We start from the raw sequence: 26343 nt of genomic DNA, 5'->3' as shown, positions 1-26343 counted from the left end.
TTGGAGGGCCTGCACAGACGCTTTAAAAGCCTGAAAGCAGCTGGCCAGCTGGAGAGGGGGAAGGCCTGTCCACCCACGAGAGGACCCGAGGGGCGACACAGGTCACGGCAGGTGTGGGGACACGCACCTGAGGAGAAGAGAGGTGCTGGGGGGTCAGCAGGGCCTGGGGATGGTGGGGGGCAACGGCTCCCGGAGAACCGGCGCCTGGCCGGGCACTCGGGGCAACGCGAGCTCTGCTGGGCCGGAGCCGCCTCATCCGTATCAGCCTGTAATTAGCACGCTTGTCATCTGGGCATCAGACGAGTCCGGAAACGTGCTTCTCCTGCTTGACCAGCCGGGAGCCTGAACTCGGGTCAGGCTCCAGCCTGGGGCCAAGGCGATTGGCAGCTTTGGTTTTCCGACTCGGCCCCTAAATGTATGAGAGGTCCGGCTCACGCTGCCCGTTGGTGAGCTCTGGGCTCACCCTTCAGTCCTGGCGACACATTTAGTCCTCCCGCCCACCCCATGAGGTCTACACGGCATTGAACGGAGGCCGCTGCGCAGCGGCAGGGCTAGGGTTTGAAGCAAGCAGGGGGCCCTGAGGCCACGCCCGTCACCCGTCCCCAGGCCCCTCCAGGACACTCCTTGGATGGGCCGCACTGGCTTTCCTAGTAGCTCAGCTGGTAAATAAGCTGCCTGCAGTGCAGGAGACCTGGGTTTGACTCCTGGGTCGGGAAGGTCCCCTGGAGAAGTGAAAGGCTACCCGCTCCACTACTCTTGCCTGGAGAAGTCCATGGACAGAGGAGCCTGGGGGGCTCCAGTCCGTGGGGTCACAAACAGTTGGACGTAACCAAGCAACTTTCTTCCACACTGCTTACCCGGCCCCAGCCCCACGCTGGCACTCCCTGGTCCCTTTTCTAAGGGACAGGCCATCCTAGTCCACGCTGAAGGCGGACGTCCCTCCGGGCCCTGCGTGCAGGGCTCCAGTGCAGCCTTGTGCGGAGGCCTCCTGCACGCCAAACCCTGGTGGCGCCCCTGCCATCTGACCGAGGCCTGGTGACTGCGTTAAGAGGCAGGTGGGCAGTGGAGGCAATCGAGGCTCAGCAGGACGGGGCAAATTGCTCAGACCCCCAGGGGACCGCCCCCAGGAGGCAACACACTTGAGCCTGTCATCTGTGCTGTCCCACAGCTGCCCGCCTGGAATGTGGCTGACGTATAATCGAAACCAGGGTCCCCAGCACTGTCCCAAGTGGCACTTAGAGCTGCCCAAAGCTGTCTGGTAGCTATCGAGAGCAAAAACTTCCGTCACTGAAGCCAGCGCCTTGCTGCTCTGCTCTGCCTTGTGAATCAAGACGAGCGGCTCGTGTGAGAAGGCGCTTGGCCCTTGCCTTCCCCGGTGCCCTGCTCGCAGCTGCTGTAATTCAGGAGGAGAGATACACGCTCCAATAAAGAGATCCATAAAGCCGCGGTTTCCGCAGGCAGGGCTGTCGGCTTCGTGGAAATTGTTACTCCTTTAGATGGAAAGGCTGCACATGGTGCTTTACCCAGCAATCAAACTGTAATTACAACCCCCAGCGATTTATGGCCGAATGCGGATAACACACGTGGGGTCAGTGTGCCAGCCCCTGCAACGCCGACAGGTGCGCGAAGTGCCCTTGTTCAAGGCCGTGCCCTTGGACCAACGCAGTGTGGGGTGGACGCGCGGTGTGGTCTGTGTGGACGCGCGGTGTGGGGTGGACACCCCTGCTGCTGAGCTGCAAGCACAGAAGTCAACGTTCTCCGCTTGCTGCCTTTTCCTGAGTGGACGCGGGCCTGCAGCCCCAGCTGAGTCAAGGGCAAGTGGGTCCCTTGGCTGTCATCCTCGGTTATCCATCCAAGCAGCGTGTCCGGGGTTTGATGGCGCCCTGGATCCCCCTGAACCAGTTATGACAGACAGCCCACGGAATGAGGCAGCGGGCGCGGGCCCAGCTGGATAAGCTGGCGTCGGCCGTTCTGTTTCGCGCCTTGGAAGGAAACGAGATCAGGAGGGGGTGCTGGGCAGGGGACGAGGGTGATGGCCGGGTCCGCGAGAACATGCTCAGAGCTGGCTGAGTGGCGTGGATGGTGAGTGCGCCGCCGGCTTCCACAGCCACAGCTGGAGAGCAGGGGGCAGGCCCGGCTTCCTGTGGGCACCAGGGACATCAGGAGGGCACATTCCACACGGACTGCGAGACGGGGTCGGTGCCGGAGCCCCGGGAGGCACGGCTCCCTGATGTGGGGCAGTTGAGGGCAGAAGGGGCGGAAGACAGGGAAATGGGGCAGCGTGAGCAGAGCAGGGCTGGGTGGGGAGCTCCGGGTGTCAGAGGCCCCGTCACCCCCTCAACCCTCACCGCACACAAAGCGGGCCTCAGACCCCCGGCCACACGGACGCGGGGCAGACGTGGGGCCCAGAGCCACAGCGGTCACTGGCCCAGCAAGACCCGCGCCCGGGGGTGGGGGCCAGGACAGCCAGGTGGGTGGTGGGCGGGAAGGACTGCCGGCCCCAGCCCTGGGCAGGGCACAGTGGCGGGTGTGGCTGGGCTACCCGGGCAGGTAGGGCCAGCCTGGCAGGGCAGCTGGGGCGGGCGGCAGGGAGGCGTCTGCTCGGTCTGGGGCAAGGCCAGTGCTTTCCCAGCAGCAGGCTTATTGACGGACCCTGGCCGCCGGGAGGAGGCACGGCAGAGGCCTGGAGGTCTGGCGGTGGTGCTGGACAGCCCACCACCCCCTCAGGCCCGGAGGCCTGCGTCAGACCTGCCTCAGGGGCCCCCGAGGGCGTGACCAGGGAGGTGAGCTGTGTGTGTGTGTGTGTGTGTGTGTGTGCGCGTGCACGCGCGTGTGCCTGTGGGCACGCCCGCACACCCAGGAGAGAGATGTGTCTAGGCTGGACCCCTGTGCACCCCTGGAGAGAAACGTCCACACCCTGAGATTCTGAGCTTCACAGCAGTTCTATCCCCAGCCCACTTCCACCCCAGAGGCTGTGCCCCCAGCCAGGCAACCCATGCCCTGGGTGCCACCGGGTGGTCAAAGAGGGCCTCAGCCCGGTCAGGCTGGGCCCAGGTCCGCACCCCTGCCCCAGAGCCACCGGGAAGAGTGGCCCCCCAAGGCAGGCGCCAGGGCTGGCAGTCTGCTCTGGGGCAACGGGCAGGTATGGACAGGCCCTGGGCAGCCACAGGCTCTCCTGGGGAATGAGGCAGCAGGCCTGGGAGGGACTCGGCTGGGCACGGGCAGGAACGAGGGCGGGATGCGAGGAGAAAGCCTCGTGTGGGTCCCCGCGTGTCGCAGGCCAGGGCTGGTTGGCTTGGTGACCGGGCAGCAGAAGGCCAGCCATGTGTGCTCGCTGGCGGGACCCTCGCCCAGTCCCCGGCGGCGGCAGCCGAGGCCGCCTTTGGGAGGAGCCAGCAGGGCCTCCTGAGCCCCGCGCTGACCAGGGCTGCCCTGCCGCACACGGCCATCATCACCCACGGACGCCAGGGCCCGGAGAGGCCACAGCTGGCCAAGGCCACAGTTGGCCAAGGCCACAGACAGTGAGGGGCCCGCAGGGACCCAGGCCTGTCTCTGCCCAGGCTTCAGGCCCAGGGCCTCACCCAGGCAAGGAGCCGGCACCTTGGACAGAGGGAGGCCACGCTTCCAAAGCTGCCCCCACACTAGAGCTGGAAGGCCTCTCAGCCCCCGCCCTGCTGAGGTCCAGACGGAGTGGAGGAGGGGCTTGGGCCCCCAGGCTGGTGGGCGGCCAGGACAGGACTCATCCCCCGCAGGCTGCAGAGGTGTTCTGGGGGCCTGACAGGCGCCCAGCGCAGGCCGTGCAGGTGTTGGCTGAGTCAGCGGCCGTTCTGCAGGCAGCAGCCACAGACCAGGGGTGCGTCCTTTCGCCGCCCGTAGGCACTGTCAGCGAGGCCCTGGGGGGCATCAAAGGACCCTGGCGGGCTGGCCCAGGGCAGGTGGCTCTCAGCACGGGAAGGGCCTGGATGTGAGGAGGGCGGGCGGGGAGGGTCTGCCCCCGCGTGCCCCTGGAGATGTCCTCAGGCAGCAAGCCAGCCTAGAAAGGGGCCGGTTCGGCCGGGACGCCTGGCGGGAGGTTCGGTGCCCGACCCATGCTGAGGGCCCCAGGCGTCAGGTCCCTGAGGTGAGCGACAGGCGCCGGGAAAAGGGCACTGAGGTCTGTGACAGGCCCGTGGCGCCCCGGCCTCCCGCAGCCCGGCCGGGAGCCGCCTGGGGCCCCGTCACCTGTCAGGGGGCCCGCAGTCAGGGGCCTCGGCCTCTGGGTGGGCAGGTTTGCCCCGAGACAGGTGTCCAGCCCCAGGAGGGCGAGCAGGCCCAGCCGGACCGGCCACCTCTCCCAAGGAAGTGTGGCTGTGACAGCCGTAGGGCCTCCTTTGGCCAGAGTCCCTTGGTGGCCGAAGAGTCAGCCTCCCCCGGCCCTTCCCAGGACAGAGATGCTGAAGCCCTCGCCTCCCCAGACCCAGGACCCTCGCCGGTCGCGCGGTTTTGACACAGCTGGTCCTTCCCTCTAAGCTGGAGAAGCCACGCCTCCCCCCAGAGCCCCTGACCCTGCTGCGCCCGGAACGCGGCGCTGCTCTGCGGTGTGGGGTCTGGGGTCTGGGGCTCGAGGAAGGAGCAGGTGGGGCAGGGCCGGCAGTCTGCACACAGCACCCCACGGAAGGGCTGGCGGAACCCAGACTCACCTATGCAGGCAAGAAAGCAGAGGTGAAGGGGCCTCCGAGGAGGCCAGGATCCTGGCAGGAGGCAGGGCTGAGGCAGCGCTGGGGTGACCTGATCAGGAAGCCGCAGGACAGGCGGGCGCCCAGGCTTATAACGTGCGGCCACGGTGTGGTGGGCAGGCGGGGCTGGGGTCTGCGGGAACTCACGGCGGCGGGAGAAGCCACAGGCCACAGCGGCCACCCACCAGGCAGCGTGGGAGCCCACAGGCAGGGAGCTGGCTCCCTGGGGCCCAGATGTGGCCTGGGCAGGGCACAGCGATCCTGACGCGCCTGTGGAATTGAAGGAGGTGACATTTGGGACGGAGGATGAGGACACTGGGCCCAGGGGACCCCGGCCGAGGCGGCCTGCAGGGGCCGGGGGGGGGGGGGCAGTCCCGGGCTTCCTGGGTCAGGACCAGGACCTCAGGGCATGTCTGGGGGCTCCCTGGGGTGGACAGGTGCAGGCACAGGGGCTGGCAGCCTCCCTGGGGTGCCCCCATCCCCCTGGGGAACCCCAGTCACGTCCCTTCAATGACTCCCACCTCTGAAAGGAGCCTGACGCCTTGACCCAGGGCCTCGGGGAGGGTGGGCAGCACCAAGGACGGACCGTACGGGCAGGTACCCGTGCTGACGCCCGCCAAGGCGCCCCCGCCTCCCCCTCTGAGGCCAGGCGGGCAAGCCACCCCCCGGGCCCCGGGCCCAGGGCTGACCCTGCAGGCCTAGCTGCCTTTCTCACTCACCTGAGCCCCTCCTCCCCTCCCCCAGCAGACAAACACAGGAACGCTTCCAGTAGACTTTTGGGGGCTGGGACCCGCTGATAGATTTACCCATTTTAAGGGGCACTTAATCCACCCTCTATGTCACGCTATGCCCACTCTGTCTCCTGGGAGAACTCCATCAGCCCGACGGGAAGCCCGTATCCACAGGGGCGCAGCCCACCCTGGCCTGCTGCAGACCCGCCCCGTCTCAGGCCCCCGTGGGCCTGGCCTTCTGGTCCACACAGGTGAGAGCTCCTGGTTGCAGGCAGTCCCGCCAGCCGCCTGGAGCAAGCAGCCGGGGGAGGGATAGGGTGTCAGGGGAGGGGCCCGCCCTCCGCGCCGCCCCTCTGCCGGCCCGCCCTCCGCCCAAGGCTGGGGGGGCCACGGGGCTGTGCCTGCTGGTGGCCGCCCCTCCCCGGGCCTGGTGTGGCCTCCTGAAGGTAGCCCGGTCCCACCCGCACCGGGGCTGCCCGCTGGGTTCGCTGGCCACGTAAACGACCAGCCTGGCTTCCCTAGAGGCCCGGCCGCTCAGAACTAGCCCTGGAGCTTCCTGCTTGAGAGGTAGGTGCAGGGCCCTGTGACCAGGGCCGGAGGGCGGGGTGGAGGCCTCGAGTGCGAGAGCAGGGAGGTGCCTGGCGCCCCAGCGGGTTACAAGAGGCTGCAGAGCAGGCACCCAGGATGGGCGAGCAGTCCTGAGGTGGCCAGGGGCCCCGGCCGAGCAGGACGCCAGATGGTCAGGCAGGCAGGCTGGATGGGTGGGTACCGGGCGCGCCCCTCACCCCGTCTGCTGCTGAGGGCAGGGCCGGTCTGGCTGGCCTCCCAGACCCCGTCCCCGGCGGGCAGGCCCACGGGCGCTCCCCGACTTCCTCTGACGTCTTTGGCTCCTGGACGAGGGCTCCCCGCAAGCCCAGGACACCAGAGGGGGCACCACCCCAGGTCACGGGCGGGCGGCTGACGTCTGCGCCCGGGCAGCCGACACCAGGAAGGAGGCCACTTCAGGGCCGGGCCTTGGAGTTGGGTCCCTGCACACAGAGGGCTGCCCAGAGCCCAGGCACACGGGCAGGAGGGTCCGGCTGGCACTCTTGTGGGAGGGCCAGTGGCCAAAGCCCAGTATGGCCACGCAGCCCAGCGCTGCCGCCCGCCCACATGTCGCCCGCCAACATGCCACCCGCCCCTGGTGCACCTTTGCCCTCTCCACGCCCCATGTGCCCTCCTTCCCTCTGCAGATGACTGACGCCCCCAGGCTCCCGGGCACCCCCTTGGCGTGGACACCGCCGGCCAGGCCTGTGGGGCTGCAGATGGAGCGTGCAGGGAATGGCTCCCAGGGCCCCGGGCCCCTCTTCCTCACCTCGCCGCTGGCCCGCGGCGTCTCAGGCGTCTTCGCGTGGGCAGCTCTGCTGCTCACCGGCCACCAGGTGAGCCTCCCCTCGGTGCCCCCCGGGGACCCGCAGCCCAGCCCCAGGGGGCCTGCTCGGCCTCGGGGCAGCCCCGGGGCCTGGCCGGCTGGAGGAGCACCACCCGGGGGCTCACCACAGCTGCGTGGGGCCAGGGGGGCGGGGGCGGTCAGGGGACGCAGAGCCAGGCGGAAGACGGACAGCCTCTGCCCAGCAGTGGGAAGAACTCTGGCTGGACGCCCAGCCCCCCTACCCCGCCCTGGGGCGCTTCGTGAGCCCATGGGCCTGTTTGCTGAGGTCAGCAACAGGGTCCCCTTTCACAGCTGAGGAGACTGAGGCTGTGAGAGCCCGGGGATCTTTCCCAGGCTCGTGTTGCTGGGAAGGGAAGAGTACTCTGCTCCCGGGGGTCAGAGCATGGCTGGAGGGGCCCAGAGCTGGGGAGCCAGGTCGCCCCAGGTGGAAGTGCCGGGCCTGGCAGAGAGATTGAGGAAGTGGCCGGGGTGGGGGTGAGAGGCGGTGCTTGGGGGCAGCGCTGGGCAGTGGGTACCAGGCATCGCAGATAGCAGAGTGGCTCGGGAGCCCAGGACCAGCCCAGGGAGGCATGAGCAGAGGTGGGCGGGAGCGGGCTGCCCGGGCTGGAGGCACTCCCCGGACGTGCGGGGGTTTGGCCCTCAGCCAGGGGTGCTGAGGAGCCAGAGGAGGCTGCGGTTGGGCACCAAGGGCAGGGTGGCCCTGTAGGATGGCTCGGCTGGCACTGTTGCAGGCGCTGGGCTGGCGGAGTGAGCCTGGGGCAGGGGCAGTTGGGAGGCTGGCTGGCAGGACAGCAGGTGGCCAGAGGCCTCGAGGCAGGGCCGTGGGGGCCGATGTCCCCCCAGTGAGAGTTGCCTCCAGGGTGGTGCACGTCTAGGCGTGGCCTCAGATAACCGGTCTAAGGGGGACGGGGCAAGCATATGAGTGCGGGCCAGGTGCAGCTGAGAGCGGCAGGAGGAGGTGGCCCCTTCCTGTTGGGGCCATCCAGGAGGCCTTCCTGGAGGAGGCAGTATTTGCCCTGAGTTTTAGCAAGCTGTCCCGGAGCGTCTGGACGGGGAGACAGGACAGGTGGGTGGTGCGTTTGCATCACACGGAAGCCAGGCCTTCTTCCTGGTGGCAGCATGGCTTTAGGTTCCCAGGCGGCTGTGCTTTGTGGGACAACAAGCACCTGGGGGGGCGGGGCACCCAGCGTCCTAGGTCCAGGCTGTCCCAGTTCCAGCCACAGTCTGGTCCTTGGCTTGGCCCTCTGTCCAGCCCTGACCTTCCGGGAGCGTGTGTCTGGAGCCCAGCGTCCCGGGGCCTCATGGCCTGGGCAAGGCTGACGGAGAGCCTGTGAGCGGCACTTCCCAGGCCCCCACTGCCCCCTCCTCCCCCGACCCTGACGGGGAGTCCCTCACTCTCCACCCAAGGGGACAGAGAGCGACTCAACCCTCACTTTAAAGACAGGGTACTGAGGCCTGAGAGGACAGCGGCTGGCCAAGGCCCACAGCGGGCAGCGCCTGCCCAGGGGCCCACGTCTGTCTCCTGACGGCTGGTCAGGCCGTGCCCTTCCCACTGCACCCGCTGGGCAGGGAGCGGCTGATAAGGAGCCTGACTGACGCCAGCCTGCCCCCGCCACCCGGGCTGTGCCCCCAGAGGCTGGGCTTCTGCGCTCAGCCTGCCCTCTGCCTGCCCCTCCCCCGCCATGGCTTCCTCCAGGAAGCCTCCCAGGGGTGCTGGGGGCCACGGCCAGCTACCTGTTTGCCTGGCTCCCTGTGCTTCTTCCCCTCACTGCTTTTTCACGTCCTCGTAGTAAACAAGGACGATGTGGGAAGGTTACAGGCGACCACGGGGACCACCCCTCTGTTCCTCTCATCCGGGGACGTCCTCCCCTTTGTCTCTGCCCGGCTGCGGCACACACCTGGGCCCCACTTGCTTTGCCGTCCTGTAGCATTCTCTCGGAGCAGCTCCCCAGGCTGGTGCCCGGGGCTGAGGGTTGCCCTCTTCGAGGCAGTCACGGGCCCACCACCAGGCTCGGTCTCCCGTGTCCCTACGATGAACGTCCTTGAACGTGAATCCTGTCTTCGTCTCTGAATAAATCTGTTCCGTGGGCTAAGTCCCAGGAGGGGTGGGAGGCATCAGCTGTTCTAACGCCCCCATGTCGCGGTGCCACACTGCTCCTCAGGCCAGAGTACACGCCCAGCCCTGAGGTGAATGAATGAGCGCACCCATGACTAAACGCGTGCTCCTGGGGCGCAGCGTCCGCCCGCGGCAGGGCCTGGGGAGGCTGGCTCTGCCTTCTCCCACTGGCGGGGGCCGGGGGCGGGCAGCGAGCCCAGGCCTGCCTTCTCCGCCCAGATCTACCTGCACCTGCGCGCCTACACGGTGCCCCAGGAGCAGCGGTACATCATCCGCCTGCTGTTCATCGTGCCCGTCTATGCCTTCGACTCTTGGCTCAGCCTCCTCCTCCTGGGGGCCCACCAGCGCTACGTGTACTTCGACTCCGTGCGGGATTGCTATGAAGGTGGGTGCTGCCGGCTCTCCAGGGCCCAGGGAGCGAGTGAGGGGCTCCCAGGGGCTTGCACAGCCCCTGCCAGCCTGAGTCTGGCTTAGTGAGGGCCCCGCCGGATGGCCAGATCAGCGGTGCTAAGGAGACTCCCAAGGTGGGGTGGGGCTGCAGCTGGGCCGGCCCGGAGCCTGGGAGAGGTTGTGGGCCAGGTCGTGGGGGGAGTCAGAGCCACAGGGACTGCTGTGCCCCCGCCCCCGCCCCGGGGAATGTCCCAGGGCTGGGCTGCGAGCCCCATGAGGAGGGGGTCTGTGTCTCCTGGGCAAGGGAGCCCAGGAGCTCTGTGCAGCCAGCGGGGCCTCGTGGGTGGCCCAGGCTCAATGCCCATACCCTGCTTGCAGCCTTCGTCATTTACAGCTTCCTGAGCCTCTGTTTCCAGTACTTGGGGGGTGAAAGCGCCATCATGGCTGAGATCCGCGGAAAGCCCGTCCGGTAAGCCTCTGCCCAGAGCCCGCGGGTCCCCCACCCCCTGCTGGGCAGCCAGGCCACTCTGGGGGTGTCCTCCGGGAACACGCCTCAGGGACTCCTGCACCCCAGGACCAGCTGCTTCCACGGCACCTGCTGCCTTCGGGGCATGACCTACTCCATCGGCTTTCTGCGCTTCTGCAAGCAGGTGAGTGCCTGGGTCCCCCCGGCCAGCCCCCCACGGCCCCTGCGCGACGAGCGGGCTGGGCTGGCTCCTCACCAGTGGCCCCAGCCGCCATCCTCAGCCCTTCCCCGACCCCCAGGCCACGCTGCAGTTCTGCGTCGTGAAGCCCGTCATGGCCTTGGTCACCATCGTCCTGCAGGCATTCGGCAAATACCACGACGGGGACTTCAAGTGAGGCCCGGCTGGCATGCGGGCAAGGCGGGGAGGGGGCACCCTGGGGGGGCTGGAGAAGGAGGCAGGGCTCAGCGCAGGGGGAAGGGCCGGGGGCAAAGCTGTGGCAAACAGACCCTTGTCACAGGTGAGCCCTGGGGACCCCAGCGCCTCGAGGCCCCGACCCCACGGCCCCCGGACAGCCAGGATGGAGTTAAGGGCACCCAGTGAGCCAAGCTCCGCCCTCGCACGTGCCCCCGGGCCAGGGCCACAGGCACATCCCACACGCACGCGCACTCCTGCACATATCCCACACGCATGCGCACTCCTGCACATATCACACGCACGCGCACTCCTGCTCACGTCCCACACGCACGCGCACTCCTGCTCACGTCCCACACGCACGCGCACTCCTGCTCACGTCCCACACGCACGCGCACTCCTGCTCACGTCCCACACGCACGCGCACTCCTGCTCACGTCCCACACGCATGCGCACTCCTGCTCACGTCCCACACGCATGCGCACTCCTGCTCACGTGCACCCATATGCTCACACATGCACATGTGCAGACACACGGTCTCACAGAGGAGCGCACACATAAGGCTCACGTGTGCACGCGTGTGCACGCTCACACGGTCACATGCACACCAAGGCCCGCACACGACGTGGGTTTGCCTTGCACAGGGCTGTTCCCATTGCGGAGGTTGGGGAGGGGCAGCGGGTCTCCTGTCTGGAGGGGGCGGGGTCTGGAGACCAGCGGCCGCCAGCTCCTCGGCCTCCCACCCTGGGTGCCCCGTGCGGCCCTGGAGGGGGCGCCCAGGTCTGAGTTTCTGCGGTGCCCAGGCTGGGGGCTCAGGCCAGTGGCACAGCGGTAGGGTGGGATGGGCACTGGGCTGTGGCCACCCTGACGGGCTCCCGCCCTGGCCCGCAGCGTCCGCAGCGGCTACCTGTACGTCACCCTGGTCTACAACGTGTCGGTCAGCCTGGCGCTCTACGCCCTGATCCTCTTCTACTCCGCCACCAGAGAGCTGCTGCAGCCCTTCGAGCCCGTCCTCAAGTTCCTCACCATCAAGGCCATCATCTTCCTCTCTTTCTGGCAGGGTGGGTGGGCACGTCCCTAGTGCCCTCAGGCCCAGGCCCAGCCCCACCCCCAGCTGCAGCCCCGGTCAGCGGATGGCCCTCTCAGCAGAGGAGACAGCGAGGACCCCAGCAGATGGGGCCTGATGTGGGGAGACAGGACGCCCAGAGGGGTGCTGGAGCCCTGTGCCCACCAGAACCTGGGCACTCCTGGTCCCCACTTCTCAGAGGACAGTGAGCAGCTGGGGCCAGGGGGAGAGCAAGACAGGCCCTTGGGGATTCTTGATGCCCACTGTGCCAAGGACCCAGCACTGGAGGCGCCCAGCCCCCCTGAACTGAGCTCAGACCCTGCAGACCCTTCCCATGCTCATGCAGTCCCAGCTGGGTAGGGGGCTCTTGGCTGGGGTCGGCTCCCATCCAGCCTCCTGTCCGGAGCAGCTGACTGAGCGGCAGTCACCACCCCCCAGGGCTGCTGCTGGCCATCCTGGAGAGGTGTGGGGCCATCCCCGAGGTCCAGGTCACCGACGGGAGCACGGTGGGGGCCGGCACGGTGGCCGCCGGCTACCAGAACTTCATCATCTGCATCGAGATGCTCTTTGCTTCCGTCGCCCTGCGCTACGCCTTCACCTGCCAGGTGTACTCGGAGAAGACAGAGAGCTCGCCAGGTGTGCAGGGCCCGCAGCCCGGGTGAGGGGCGCCTGGACCGTCTCGAGGGCAGGGATGCTGAGGGGGCCCTGGGCAGCCCCCAAGCCACGCCTCTGTTCCCCATCTCACCCTGGTGGGCAGGGAGACAGCCCCAAGGAGGGAACGAGCCCCCAGCAATGTGTCACCTCCACACAGTCCCAGGGAGGAGACCAGGGGCGGGATGAGCTGAGTGAGACGGCGGGACCCGGCGTTTGGGCCCAGGGTCCCTGTAGTGATAGACAGTTCCTGCCCCCTGGGCCTGCGGGGTCCCCACCAGCACTCCCAGGTACTCAGACAGGCCTGGCAGGAGAGTTGGGGGGCTGGCTGGCACTGGTGCCCCTAGAGAAAGGCCCATGTGGGTAGGGACAGGCCTCGGCCTGGACTGGTCAGCCTGGAGTGGTGAGGAGGTGAAGGGGTCACCCCAAGGTGGAGATAAGGTGGGGGCCAACCCAAGGCAACCTGGCAGAGGGTCTGGGCTGGGAGCGCCCCAAGGCTGGGCTGAGATCCAGGGGTCCTGGAGTCACCCCTGCTGGCTGAGCCAGGACCGGGACATGCAGAAGAGAGGCCTCAGCCCTGGGCAGTGCGCAGGCTGGCAGGGAGGAAGCCAGGTCCTGGGGGGCTGGGAGCACGAGGGGCGGGGTGGTGCATGCCCAGGGAGCATGCAGCCCACCCGCCGCCCACCCCCAGCCCCCTCAGCTCCCATGCAGAGCATCTCCAGTGGCCTCAAGGAGACCATGAGCCCGCAGGACATCGTGCAGGATGCCATCCACAACTTCTCCCCCACCTACCAGAAGTACACGCAGCAGGCCACGCAGGAGGCCCCCCGGCCCGGCCAGGGCAGGGCGCCCTCACCCCGCACGCCCCCCCACAGCCCGGACGGCGGCCCTGGCGGGGGCAGGAAGGGCCGCCACGTGGAGAAGAGGGTGCTAATAGCCGCGGAGGAGCTGTAGGGAAAGGACAGGGCGCCCCGCCCACTGACCATCTTGCCAAAGGTCAGGCCTCCCCTGGGAGCCTCCTGCCCACCCACCTGTGGCCGGTGGAGCGGGTCACCTGGTAGCCCTGCCAGGCGCCCAGAGGCCGCTCCCTCACCCAGTGGGCCCGAAGCCCCAGAAGAGGGCACTCATGCCTCTCTGGTGACCCCAGGGACCTGCCAGGCTCCCCCGGCCAGCAGCTCAGGTGGCCTCCCCATAGAGACAGACCCCGGGCGGGGCAGCGGTGGAGATGGACGCTGGGCGGCTGGGAGCTGCGGGCCACACGGGAGGGCTCCACGCGGGCTGCGGGAGGCGGGGCCGGCTGTGGAGGGAGGGGCTGCAGTGCAAGCCCCCAGGTCAGCCGGCCTGCCAGGCACCGGGTGTGCTGGCTGTGGGTCGGAGGGCGGCAGGGCCCCCAGCGGAGAGCACAGGGTCTCCTGGTGAGCTGCACGTGTTTATACATAAACAGCCGGGGTTTCCAGTGCCTCCAGCGGCCTGTGTCCCTGCAGGGTCAGCACTGCGACGGACGGATCGCAGGGTGGGGGTGGGGGGGGACAGATGACACCACCGTCCTAAGTCTGGGTGCTGCGGGGAGGGTCTCATCCATCGTGGGGCGACCGGCCACGGTCACAGCTCAAGCAGGTGGGCGAGGGGCTTGGACCTGAGATGTGGCGGCCTGCCCCTCGCGGGCCCTGAGATCCAGAGCCTCCGCTCTCCTGGTTTGAGGCCCTGTGCTGCCCTGCCTGGGATGGGTTGAGGAGGCCGGGTGTGGGGAGCCCAGAGGCCAAGGAGGGAAATGGTCCCTGGAGCTGCCTCCCCATCCTCTCCCCTGCCCTCTGCCAGGCTGGCATGCGGGGGGAGCCTGGGACCCGGGAGGGGGAACAGGAGGGGGGAAGTGAGGGCTGGCCCCAGGCATAGGGGGTCAGCACGTGGGGATGGGGCGGCAGCCACCCGGGAGGTTGAGTCAGTCCAGTGTGTCTGGGGGAAGGAGGAGGGTGGGGGCAGTGGCCCGGCTGGGTGGGCAGGAAGGCCCAGGCACCACCCAGCCGCGACGCCCCCTGCCTCCCAGTCACTGGTCCTCACCTCACCAGGCAGAGAGCGAATGGCCGAGGGGCTCGGGGAGGCTCAGCCAGGCAGGAACGGCCTGCGGTGTCTGGGCAAGAGCGTCACCCCTGGGCCTGGGGACACGGGGCTCAAGGCCAGCAGCCTCTCCCAGGGCCCAGCCTGCCTGCCTGCCTGATAAGATAGGCTGGCCTCCTCCCTGCCACCCCCTGGGAAGTCCCCACCTGCCTTATCGCCCTCTGCGGCTGTCAGACCAGCTCGGGGAGGCCCCTTGTCTGTCAGCTGGTGTGGGAGCAGCCACGGGGCTCCCCAGAGACGTGCTGGCCCAGAAGCGAGGTTTTCTGGAGGCTATAGGACAGGCACCTGAGGCCCAGGCTCCGTGGTGAGCCAGGGGCGTGGCGGCCTGGAGGCCCTTGTCCACACGGACCCCCGTGCGGCGTGAGTTGCCCAAAGCTGTGCACCAGAGGGCCCGTGGGCCAGGCCTCCTCCTGGAGACCCCAAGGTGGTGGGGTCCTGGGGGCGGGGGGAGCACCCGTGTGTGTGTGGCTCTTTCTCACAGACAGCCATACACTACACAGACGCTACTGAGAAGCAGCAGGCCGGGGCTGGGGTCCAGCCTCGCTGAGGGAAGGCAGGGGGAGCTGCGTGCCCGTCCCCACACGTGACTCCACGGAAGGGTGCTCAGGGTACGCAGGAGGAGCCAGCGGAGGCCGGGCATGGACTCTCACGGAGCGGCTGGCGTGGAAGCAGAGTCCCTGGGTTATCAGGTGCCGCCCAGGTCAGGTCAGCTCAGGCAGGGGTGGGCGGGAGGGCCCCCAGCGGTCAGAAACGCCGATGAACAGCTCCCCTGCAAGCCTCTCTTCAGAGGCTGAGTGCTGACCCACCTGACCCTCGGCAGGTCCGTGGGGCATGGAAGGGGTGGCATCTGAGGACGGGTGCCCCACCCCAACAGGCCCAGGCTGGCTGGGCCCTGGCACTGGCTTTCAGGGGAGCCTGCCTCCTTGCTTTGCCCTCCACCCCGGACAGACCCCAGCTCTGCCACCTCCTGTGGGCTCACTGGAGCCCCAGCCAAGACAGCCGAGTGGGCGTCTGCGACAGGGTCTCCCCGGCAGGGCAGTGGGGTCCCAGGGAGCCCACCCACCGCCGCCTGACCCCCGCCCCACGCAGCCCGGGCCGCCCACCCCCGGCAGCTCTGCTGCTGACCCGGCCCCAGGGGGCGTGGTCACGGCGCTGAGTGCCTGCAGCCCCCTCAGGCTGGGGAAGGACGGACAGACGGCTGTCCCTGAGCGGTAGCCACGCGGCGAGACGCCGTGAAACCAGAAAACTCTTTATTGAAAGGTACAAAAGCGTCACAGCAGAGATGTACAGCAATAAGTTAGGCGTGGCCGGCCGGGCGGGCTGCTTCGCACCTCGGGGCCACGACATAGGGTCTCTTCTCAATAATTTATATCATGATAAAAGCAGCACAAAAATAAATATTGAAATGAAACTGCTGAGTGGCCGGAGGTGTGGGAGACGGGTGTGGAGCTGACACGCAGGGCCCTGCCGCCCGAGAGCAGGGGGACGGGCCTGTCTTCTTAAATTAAAAAAACCCATATATTAAAACTGTGACAATGAAACGCCAACGCTCTGAAAGGAGGGGCACATGGGTCTCCCAGGCCTGGTCCTGGGAAGGGGGCGGCCCGGTGGGCAGCACGGGGCGGTGGGTGGCCGACTTGAGAGGCCAGGCGTGGGAGGGGGTGCCCCCCCCACCCGCACTGCCAGTCAGCTCTGCTCTATAGAGATTTACAGTATCAAATAGGAAGAAAAGGTACGAAAATCTGAACGATAAAATGTGTATATAATTTTTTATATATATATATACTTTTCTCTCTTTTAAATATCCCCATGGTTCTTATTGATATCCAATGTGGATTACCTACCACGGCTATGGTACGGACAGCTTCTCTACACGCCCGCCTGGCTCTGAAGGGACCCAGACGTCCCCCCTAGACCATGCCTCCCCCCAAACAGGGGGACACTTTCCACCCGCAGCCCTGGGGGCCCTGTGCCCTCCCCGCACGCCGCTGCCTCCTGCCGGGTGGGCTATCAGTGGGAAGCAAGCCGAGAAGGAGCCGGGAGCTGGAGCTCAGAGCTTCCGGCCTGCAGGGGGCTTGGGGCTCACCATCCACCCCCACCACCCTCCTCTGGGCCGGGCACCTTCCCAGGAAGGGCAGGAAAAGGCGCCCAAGCCTGGCCACGCTCGGGGAGGGGACACCCAGCAAAGGCCACCCGACCATCAGTGGCTCTGAGTGCCGCGAGGGAAGAGCAGATGAGGTTCCAGGCAACGATTAAGCACCAAGGCGGCAGAGCGCCATGTCCTCCGCCGACCGTCCGCGTGCCCCCGGGAGGCTGGTCCCTGCCGCCTGCCCAGCCCAGCGCCCGCCCCACCCACGTCCTCCCCTTCCCTCACCAACACCACTCCTCGTCCGCCAGCCCACCCTCCTCCCTGCCTTCCGTCTCATCCAGCAGGACCTCGGCCGCTGCCAACTTCACACCTGCTCCCCAGAGAACGTGCCCTCCCCCCCGCCCCCCGGGGCTCCCCTCTCCTGGCCAGGTGGCTGCTGCTCCTCGCTGGGGACCGCCCCGGGCCACCCGACACGGAGAGGAAACGCAAAGCGTGTGCGGGCCCAGTGACAAGCCGCTCCCGAGGCCGCCAGAGCGGCGGCGCCCCGCAGGAGGACAGCACACGTGCGCGCATGTTCACACGCACAGGTGACCCTCGCACATGCTTGCACTCGCGCACAGCCCTTCCTCCGCCCACTCAGGGGGTCTGGGACTGTGGCCGAGGCTGCAGCAGGATCACAGTGTTTGGACCCTGCAGGGGGGCGGTTCCTCCCGGGCGCCCAGGTGCAGTCAGCGTGTTGAAGGCGTGCTGGCCCAGCTGGGGGCCCGTGCAGGGTGTGGACACGCTGCCGCGTGCGGACAGGCAGCTCGAGGGAGGGGTGGAAGACGTCTGGGCCAGGGGCCTCCTGAGGGCTTTCCGTCCACACCCCCTGCCCCTGCCGGCGCCAGACAGAGCCTAGGAGGCGGCCCGGAGAGGGCGGCGGAGCCCGGGGCAGGCGGGGCGTGCAGTGCGCGTGCGTGTGCGCGTGTGCAGGGCGGACAGCGCGCGGAACCTCGGCTGAACCCCGTCTGTTTCCGCCGGCCGGTCCGCAGGAGTCCGTGGGGCTCCCTCTCCGCGGGACCACGCCCCTCGGCCGGGCGGGCACTAGGAGGCGGCCGAGAAGGGCACGGAGGCGGAGGCGGCCATCTCGGCGGACTTAACGATGGTGATGACACTGGTGGTGGCCACCTTGGGCGTGACGGGGCCGCGGGCCACGGTGCGGGCGAAGGTCTGCAGGGCCTCGTACTTGGACCGCAGGGCGTCCAGCTCGAGCCGCATGCTGCTGTTCTCGCGGGCCAGCTTCTCCACCTCCTGCTGCAGCTCCACGCGCTGGCGCTCCAGCTCCTCCTTCTGCGTCACGCGCTTGATACGGCAGCTGGCCGCGTAGCCGCGGTTCTTGAGCGTGCGGCGCCGCTGCTTCAGGCGCACCACCTCCTCGCGCGTGAGGCCCCGCAGGTGCTGGTTCAGCTCCCGCACCGACATGGACACCAGCTCATCGTCGCTGAGCGCCGCGGCGTTCTCGCCCGCCTCCTTCTTGACCTGCGGGGCCACGGCGCGGGGTCAGCTCCGGGGGCTAGGACTCGGGCAGTGAGCAGCGCGAGGGACCCGGCCCTGCTGCCCTCCAGCGGGCATGGGACAGGCACTGCGGCCTCACCGGGCATCGGGCACACACGGCGCGGGGCATCCCGAGGGAGCCACTGGCTACAACCTGCTGTGAGCCGGCTACCCCAACCCCTCGAGGCCGGCCCAGCTGTGCTGCCGTCTGGGGACCTCCAATGCCCGGTGCGGGCTGCTGGTCAGACAACTGCCGCGCCTGCCCTGCGCACCCCTCCGGTCCATGGGGTGTCCCCAAGGCCACCCTGACCCAGCGGAACCCAGCAGGGCCTGGAGGTCTGCAGGCCACACACACACAGAGAACCGACTCGGGCCAGCCCTAGGGGCTCTGCGGGATCAGAGACCGCACACCCACATCCGGGTGCTGGGCTGACAAGCACATCCTGGCCAGCAGGCTCCCACCCCTCCTCCCCAGCGTCTCCTCAGGCCGCAGCCCTGACTCTTCCCGCCTCCCTCAGATACTTCCTCCAGCCCGCAGGCCCCTCCCCACCCTGCTGACAGGCTCCCCCCACACACGCCAGGGCAGTCCTGGGCTTCTGGCACCAGAGGGGGCCTCTCCCAGGCGGGTGCCCGGGGCAGAGACGGGGCTGCGCCCACCCTCCCTTACCTTCAATGCCTTGTTCGCCTTGGGATTAGTCGTCATAACCTGGGCACAGTCACCCGGACAGAACCACCTGGAAACGGTAGCTGGAAATCAGAGAGACGCGTGCGGTCAGTTTCTGGTGGGGGGTGGGGGGACAGGCCGCTGTCCCGAGTGACCCGAGCGGGGACAGCCCCCTGCAGGGGGAGGCCCCACTTCCCAGTCCGCACCATCCGGTCACAGCTCCCCGAAAGCGAGGGCATTCTGGTGGGCCGGAGCCTCTGCCGTGGGCAGAGGGGACGCCAGGTTACTCCCTCCAGCCTGGAATCTGCCCGTGGGGCAGCCTGGACACACCTCGTCCAGAGCCAGCAGTCACAGTGGCCGTCCCACCCGCAGGGCCCCGGCCATGAGCGCCGGCGCCAGGCAGGAGCCGAGGCTGCTTCCTGCTCTCGCCCTGAGCTGGACGGCGGCACCTGGGCGGTGTGCGGGATGCCTCGCCTGGGGGTCCACGTGCGCAGCAGCAGAGTCCCTTCCCGGGAGGCCACACCTCAGCCGAGAAGGGCGCCGGCCGCAGGGACGTACCCACCCGGGCAGGACCCCGTCACCCTGGAACCGCCTGGCCCCCCACAGGAAGGCCCCCTTTGGGGAACCCCAGCCTTGCTGAGCTTGCCCCCACGACCGGTGGGGGCAGCCCCACCCTCCCTGGAAGACCTACCTCCTCTAAGGGCACTGCAGCGGTGACATCACCCCCTCCACTGAGGCTGCCCCACAGCCATGACCTGAGGCTCAGAGGGTGAGTGGGGGCTCCTGCCGCCAGCCAGCCTGGGACCGGGGGAGTGGGAGCCGCCGCCTCCAGTGCCCACCACCCGTCTGGCGGGCGCTGCCCCCACCGCCCGCCGCCCCTGCTGCCCGCCGCCCGCCCCCGCCCCATTTTCGCGTCTGCATTGTGTCACGCATTCTAATCATTCATGAAAAACCAGCCAAAGCATCCCAAGCATGAGTCCCCTCTGATAGTTGCCATGGCGACCTTGGGAAGTAGCCAGCCCCGATGGTCGTCATGGAAACGGGGAAGCCCACAGCAACAATGGCTCTGGGCAGCTGAGCCGACAGCACAGGTCACAGGTCGTGGGGGGCGAGCAGGCCCCCCAGGCCCGACGCAGGGGGAGGGTGCAGAGGACCCGGCCCAACAGCACAGGTCACAGGTCGTGGGGGGCGAGCAGGCCCCCCCCAGGCCCGACGCGGGGGGAGGGTGCAGAGGACGCGGCCCGACGCGTGCAGGAGTCGGGTTCGCGGGACCAGGGCCCGCCCCCTGGCTCCGAATGCCACGAGGTGAACTGAGCAGAGACAGACGCCCGACGAGGGTCTGGGGCCAGAGGCGGAGCCGCAGCAAAGGCTCCGTCTCAAGGTGAGGGGGACCTGCTGGGCAGTCTCCCCCTGCAGCCCGAGACCCTCACGGTGGCCCCGCCTGGACCCCCCCAGGCACTGGCCCCGCCTCTGGCAGCCCGCCCACCCCTCAGCACCAGACAGTCTCTGCTCTCCCAGCCCTGGGGGCACCGGGCCCCTGGGCCCTCTCAAGCTCACGCGTGTGTCCACGGTGGACACACGGCCACCTGGGTGACCCCACAGGAGGTGAGAGCTGCCGCCTGACTGTGGCCTGACCCCTGGGGACCCAGGGCGCCCTGTGGGCCACCCCTCCCCTGGCTTGGGAGTCAGCCCCGGCCTGGAGAAGCCACTGTGAGGGCCAGCAGGCCGGGCGGCTGAGAGGCCATGAGAAACTTCTCCACGTTGAGCGAGGAGGGGCCGCTATCATTCCAGCCCGCTCCCAGCACGCCAGGGCATAGCTGGGCGGTGAGTCACCAGCTGTTTACAGAGCTGGGCTCACATTCCCACAGGCGGAGGCCCCGCCCACCCCCGGTGGGAAAGGAAGGGCAGGGGGCCTGCGCTGGACCAAGCAGACCCTCAGGGACGTGCCAGCCTGGCCGGGACAGCAGCGCCCTCCCAGGGACGCCTCCCCTGGGGACCTGCCCACCGTGACGTTGCCGGGTGGGGCACCCAGGGGCCCAGGACGCACACGGGACTGGGGCTTGGCACCCCGTGGGCTCAGCAACCCAGTCCACTGGGTCAAGTTGGCCACAGACCCCAGGCCCCACGTCTGCTGGCGCTGAGCCCACCTAGTCCACCGCCTGGCCTTTGGGCCCAGGACCTGGGCGAGGAGCCTCGGCAGAGACAGGGGAGGGCAGCCTGGCTGGGGTACCCCCGGGGCCTGCCCTCAGTCCTCAGCCCCCACCCAACCAGATGGAGCTGAGGGGCTGGTCTCCAGCCTCTGAGACAAGCCGCGGGCGACACCCTCTCCTCTCTGCGGGCCTTGGCCTTCTCTTCTGAAAAATGAGGGGATCAGAACCAAGGGCCCAGTGCCAAGCGTCCTCAGCTGGGCCATTCCGGTGACCCCAGAGACAACACCCTGACCCTGGGCTCTCACCCCAGGGGCTGCACCAGGACCACCACCCCAGGGGAAGGGAGGCGAGCCCCAGGCAAGCAGATGCCAGCCGGCCCTGCGCATCGTCACGACCCCCACAGACCCAGGCGTTAGCGCTCAGCTTCCAACGCCCTCAGGGCCCGGGGGCTCACGTGGAAGTCAGGCTGTGGGTCGGCGGAGCCCTTCCGTGGACTCGGTAAGGGAACTCAAATGGCAGGCTACTTGGCTCTCCCCAAAAGACCCCCAGAACCGACCTTACGTCACTTCAGCCTTCAGAAAACAATAGCTTGCTTTTGGAAAGAGGTTCAGAGAAGAGTTTTGCAGGTGTGAACGAGAGTTTGTAGAACAGCTGACTGAGAAGAGCTGCCCTGAAAGGGTGTTTGTGACCCCGCAGCCGTGCGGGCCAGCAGAGCTCAGAGGCGGGAACCGGCCGGGGAGACGGCGGCCAGGGGCAGGCAGGGCGCCCAGGGCCAGCGCTGCTGCGTCGGAGCCTGGACCCTCCACACACCTTCCCGACAGCCCGGCCAGCGGCTCATCCTGGTGCCGCCACCCGCGAAGCCGGGCCCGCGCCAGGCTGGGACCCTGGATGTGGCTGCGCTGCCCCCTCTCCTGCCCCGCGGAGCCGCTGGTGCAGCGCGCAGCCAGCACCTCTCCCAGGAACACCTCCCAGCCAGCTTTCGGCTCAGAGGCTGCTTTTCAGCCCAAAGCCAGAAACTCCGTTCCGATGTCCAGCTGAACACGAAAGAGGACGTCCTCTGTAGGGAAGGGGACCCTAGACAGAGGTAACCCTGGGGACCACGCGGTCAGCGGTAAATTCGGGAGCATCCCTCACCTTCTGGGCCCACGAGAAGCCGGGCAGGGCAGGGCGCCCGGGTCTGACAGCGCAGGACTGCCCTTCCAGCAGGCAGGTGAGCCAGGGCCAGGATCACTTCCTGTCCTCCTCCTCGCAAGTCCCTGCCTCGGCTGAGACCTGGCTCCCGGGGTGACACACGGCCTGGCCGGCCTCTGTGTGCTCCAGCCCTCACTGGGCCAGGCCAGGGGCTGGGGCCCAGGAAACCCATTCTTCCTCAGGGCAGCCACTGGCGAACGGGGGTGCGACCCACCTGGGCAGCCCTGGGCTTAGATCAGCCAGGAGCAAAGGGGCCTCGAGAGTCTCAAGATTCTCACCGGACTGCACCAACAGTGTGCAAGCCCAGGCCGTGAGCCCAGGCGGGAGAAGCCGAGTCTCCAGCGTCAGGGTCGAGCAGGGCAGGCTCCCGACACCTGTGGCACTCAGCTCAAGAGAGGGGGTCGGAGGGGACCTTCCGTTGCCAGGCCTCAGGGGTGTCTGGGGGGCATGGCAGCCGAGAGTGAACCCCAAAGCCAGAACCACCATGCCAGGCTGCCTCTGCTCTGGGGACTGGGGGCCTCCTCTCGACAGACCCCTGGCAGACTGCCCCTCGGGCTGGTGCCACAGCAGGAGCCTGTCTGCCGAACAAGCGCCCGTCGGCTCATCCAACCCCGGAAGCAGGTCCCAGAACCAGGAGGGCGCCCACCGCCTGCGCCAGCTCCCTGAGACGGGGGTGTGTCCTGCCGCGCCCTGCCGGCCACCCCACCGGCCCGGCCCGCACCCAGCCTGCAGGCTGGCCCTGGCTGGCTGCCCTCCGGCAAGACGTGACTGTCTGCCTGGCCTGGAGGACGTCTGGTCACCTTGCCTTTGCAGCCCGAGGAAGCTGTGTCATCCTGGCCACGTCCAGAGGTGACTCAGGCAGGGCTGACAGAAGGCTGAACGCCGCCCCACCCCCGCCACCCAGCTTCAGGCAGGGCACCTGCTCCCCTGGAGCCCCCACGGCAGGGGGTTCTGCTCTGCCCCAGCCCAGCGGGGCCGACCAGGGCTCCGACCAGCCCCACCTCTGTCCAGCCAGGGACACGACGGCCGTGGACCACCCCAGCCTGCATGGCCCTGGAGACACCCGCTCTCGCACTGCGCTCCTCCTGGGTCTCCAGCTTGGGTGGCGGCCCCAGGCCCGCCCCCCACACCCACCTGCTGGCCTGGCCTGCGTCCCCACCGATGCTGCAGCCCTTCGGCACCGCCCAGGCACGGGCCCCCGCGTTCGGTCTGGACTCCCATCCCAGCGCCTTAGCTCCCACAGGCAGGCAGGGGGCGTCCCTCCTGAAGCCGTCACTCCCAAGGCCACCTGTCACCACGTCAGGCCTCCCCCACGGGCTTCCTGAAGCCCCCCGCCCATCTGTGCCAGGGACGCCCCCGCTTCCAAGCTCCCACCCCTCTGCCATTGCCCCCTTCCTTCCCTAGCTTCACGTGTGGGAGGTGGGCGCCCCCTCCTGAGCACGCTTCCAGGGCGGTGCTCAGGACCAGCGTTGGCCTTTCTGTCCAAGGCCTGCCTCCCTCGACAGGCAGAGGGCAGGGGCGCTCTTACCTCCCCACTCCCCGCGACTCCTGGCAGGTGGGAGGCCCGCTGCATGAGCAGATGCCAGCACCTGCATGAGGGAGGGGCCTGGGGCGCTCCACCCTGTCTCCTCTCTGCCCCTCTGCCCCGGGCACCCAGGTGGGCAGCGCAGAAAGGCAGGCCAGCCACACCAGGTACTGGGCGTGGGGCCCGCCCCTCTGGCAGGTGAGGTGCCAGGAGGCTGTTTCCTTGGGGAGAGCTGTGTGTCTGTAGACTGAGACCCCGCAGGTTCATCTCTACCTGCTCTAAAATCCTACAGCTGTAAGATGACACTCTCAGTTTCCTGAAACTGTAAGAAAGAGGAAACACAAGTCTGCGACTTATAAAAGCAAAAGCAAATACCGGAGCAACGCATCTTCCACCAGCCGAGAACAGGGAGGCGGGGAGCGGAGAGGACAGTGAGTCACTGTTTACTGCCCCGAGAAGCAGCCACGCAGAGGACTGTCCCCACTGGCCGGGGCTCCATTTCCCGTGCGGACTGGGCCTGCTGTCCACAAAGTCCATCCAGAAACCTTTAGACTCAGGAACAGCCAGGACCCAGGCAGGAATCCTAGGTTGCCTGAGACTGTAAACAAACTCTCCAGCTGTGGCAGAGCCTGAGAGAGAAAGCACGCACCGCAGCGGACAAAGAACGGTCCGGAAAACGACCTCGCTTGGCGGCAGCCTCAGCCGCAGGGCTGGAACGCAGCAAGCCCCGGAGCCGACTTCCCCAGTAGCCGCGATTCAACTCCCATTTTTAGCAACTACCTTGAAAGTGAACGATGCTGAACTTGGAAGCTGTCCCTTAAAGGCCAGCCCTGCTCAAGCACGGGGCACAAACACGCTCGGGCGAGAAGCCTCGCTTGTGGTTCTGAACCAATAAATGTTTTATTCTGGAATACCGAGAGGTCCAGCTTTAAGTTGTAAGACCAGACACCCTCTACCGAGCTCAAACACCCCTCCTGGACCCAGGGAGGGAAGCTCTAGGACGGGAGGCAGCCATCCACAATGCAACAAGCCGCTGGCGTGCCCCCCCCCTCCCCGCACAGCCCACCTTCAGTGCTCCAGGCCCTCCCACCTGCTTGAAGGAATGCTTTTTAAAAAAGGGTCAACCCCCCCACCAGCCAGCAAAGACAGCAGGCCTGCGGATTGGGCTTCAGCGATGGCAGGCAAGGCATTCGGTCACACTTCATTAAGACTCCTGGGCAGCAACCACTGTGCTGGCAAAACCTGGTCGATGCCAGCAAAGGGGCGAGGGGAGGGCAGTGGGCAGCCAAGCCACTGATCGGTCACTATGGGATGCCTGTGGACATCCGAGTCCCGGGACCGCGGGAGAACAGGCGCCTGGCAGGAGGGGGCTGAGTGGCAGTCCACTCTGAATGGACTGTCAGGGGGAGGACCTCACTTCTCTAGGCTACCCCACCGTGGGGAAGGTAAACAAGAGCGTAGTCATTAACACGAGACGGAGAGCAGGGGACTTCTAGCAACGCAGCCGCAGGCTGCTCCCGGAATGTGGGCAGAAGGGGCGAGTGCCGCTTGGTTGAGGGCTCCGGGACACGTGGCGAGTGAGGACACTGCTTCGGGGGACAGGGGACGGGGGGCCAGGGCGGAGCGACCGTGCTTTCCCAACGCAGACCCGAGGCCAGGTGGCGGGGCAGGTGTGTGGAAGCGCGCGGTGTCCGGAACTCAACAGAAGTAGCGAAAGGCCTCTGTTTCCAGTTAGAGGAGGCGGAGACCCCCACTCAACGAGGAGAAAGAGGAGACGCGAGCCACGGACTTCGGGAAATGACGCGCTCGTCGCCCCCCTCCCCACCACAAGCTCCCACGCCGAGGCCTCCCTCGGTGAACCCCGGCAGGTCGGCTGCTCGGACAGGGACCCGGTCAGCGAGGCCCCTGCTCCTCGCCCTGCGCACGTCCGGCGCGGCGGGGACCCGGGCGCGCGCGGGCAGCGCAGGCCGGGCCTGAGCGCCGCCGGGGCGGGACCGCGCCGCCAAGCCGGGCAGCGCCCAGGTGCGCGAGGCCCGGGTCGCCCGGGTCGCCATGCGCTCCCTGGCACGTGGCCCTCGCCGCGCCCCCGCTTCCCCCAAGCGCATCTCCGGGGGCCCGGAGGGCAGAACAGGTGGGGCGGGCCTGGCAGGGGCGTCGGGCCCGCCGAAAAGCCGCGCTGCCCACCCGACCCTCCGCGGGCCCGCCCGGCGCCCGCCGCCCCCGGACGCGGGCCGGGGCTCAGGGATGCGGGCGCGCCCCCGAGGAAGGGCCCCCCGGCCCGTACGGCGCGCTCGGGGCGGGACACCCGACCGCAGGTGCGCCGACCGGACCGAGCTCCCGAGGCCCGACACCAGCGGCCGCGGGTCCGAGGCGGCAGAGACGGCGGCGGGCGCCCCCCGGGCGGCCCCACGGCCCCCGCCCGGCCCCGCCCGGCCGCCCCTCACCTGGCGTCGCGCGGGGGGCGCGGGCGCGCGGCGGCTCCTCGCGGGCACGCGCTCTCTTCGCGCTCAGTCTCGCGCCTCCCGTCGGCCGCCGCCTCCGCCAAGCGCTCGGGCTCCGACCTCGCGGAGAACAACAAGTCCCCCGCGCCGCCCGCCGCCAGCCCGCCCGCCCGGCTCCCCAGCATCTGACACCGCTTCCGGGATCGGCGTCGGCGCGCGTCACGCCGCCCCGCCCACCGCGCGCCGCCGCCGCCCCCGCCCACCCGCCGCGCGCGCGCCAGCGCCCCGCCCACTCGAGGCACCACCCACCGCGCGCCCCGCCCCGGCCCGGCCCCGCCCAGCGGAGGCTCCGCCCCCGAGCCCACCTGCGCTGAGCCGACCCGCCGTACCTGGGACGCAGGTGCCGCGCGCGCCGCGCGGTGGCGGCAGCAGTCCCCAGACGTCGAGAGCCGGGAGCACCCCCAGTCTCCCTCGAACTCGTCCTCTCTCAGCTCGGTGGAAGGGCAAACTCCTGTCTGCAGTCCACATCCGTATTCGCCAGGTGGCCTCCCGAACCTAACCTTAAACGCCCCCCACCCCCCAGGCCCGCGCATCCCTGAGACTCACCAGGGCCCTCAGAGAACCCCCGATCTGCCCAGGGTTGGCCGCCGCGGGAA

General features: G+C 68.4%; 2 protein-coding genes across 8 annotated transcripts; one reads left to right on the top strand and one right to left on the bottom strand.

The window, feature by feature from the left end:
* Nucleotides 1-724: 724 nt before the first annotated feature.
* Nucleotides 725-15505, top strand: TMEM184A (transmembrane protein 184A). Of its 4 annotated transcripts, none has more exons than XM_018045154.1 (9): nt 725-2783; nt 6679-6867; nt 9214-9379; nt 9763-9853; nt 9959-10034; nt 10150-10241; nt 11154-11323; nt 11767-11964; nt 12671-15505. In XM_018045154.1, exons 2-9 carry the CDS (start codon nt 6679-6681, stop codon nt 12931-12933), a joined length of 1245 nt encoding a protein of 414 aa, XP_017900643.1. In that variant the 5' UTR covers nt 725-2783; the 3' UTR covers nt 12934-15505. The 4 variants fall into 4 exon arrangements, with proteins under 4 accessions (XP_017900643.1, XP_017900645.1, XP_017900642.1 ...); XM_018045156.1 differs by lacking the exon at nt 725-2783 and adding an exon at nt 5485-5697; XM_018045153.1 differs by lacking the exon at nt 725-2783 and adding an exon at nt 5773-6013.
* On the bottom strand, nt 15328-25881 carry MAFK (MAF bZIP transcription factor K). 4 transcript variants are annotated; one of them, XM_018045159.1, is made up of 3 exons: nt 25691-25881; nt 18384-18463; nt 15328-17701 (listed from the first exon to the last, which is right to left on the bottom strand). In XM_018045159.1, exons 2-3 carry the CDS (start codon nt 18417-18419, stop codon nt 17267-17269), a joined length of 471 nt encoding a protein of 156 aa, XP_017900648.1. In that variant the 5' UTR covers nt 18420-18463; nt 25691-25881; the 3' UTR covers nt 15328-17266. The 4 variants fall into 4 exon arrangements, with proteins under 4 accessions (XP_017900648.1, XP_017900647.1, XP_017900650.1 ...); XM_018045158.1 differs by lacking the exon at nt 25691-25881 and adding an exon at nt 23622-25059; XM_018045161.1 differs by lacking the exon at nt 25691-25881 and adding an exon at nt 22856-22928.
* Nucleotides 25882-26343: the final 462 nt, after the last annotated feature.

The sequence above is a fragment of the Capra hircus genome, unplaced genomic scaffold (genome assembly GCF_001704415.2).
Source record: "Capra hircus breed San Clemente unplaced genomic scaffold, ASM170441v1, whole genome shotgun sequence".
Lineage (NCBI taxonomy): Eukaryota > Metazoa > Chordata > Mammalia > Artiodactyla > Bovidae > Capra > Capra hircus.
The sequence above is the reverse complement of the archived record's forward strand: the minus strand, read 5'-3'. Positions and strand labels throughout refer to the sequence as shown.

Coding starts and splice junctions, on each gene's coding strand:
- TMEM184A (XM_018045154.1), top strand. CDS start 6,679: ATGACTGACGCCCCCAGGCTCCCGGGCACCCCCTTGGCGTGGACACCG. Junction 6,868..9,213: donor TGCTGCTCACCGGCCACCAG/GTGAGCCTCCCC, acceptor TTCTCCGCCCAG/ATCTACCTGCACCTGCGCGC. Junction 10,242..11,153: donor TACCACGACGGGGACTTCAA/GTGAGGCCCGGC, acceptor CCTGGCCCGCAG/CGTCCGCAGCGGCTACCTGT.
- MAFK (XM_018045158.1), bottom strand. Junction 17,702..18,383: donor AGGCGAACAAGGCATTGAAG/GTAAGGGAGGGT, acceptor GTGGCCCCGCAG/GTCAAGAAGGAGGCGGGCGA.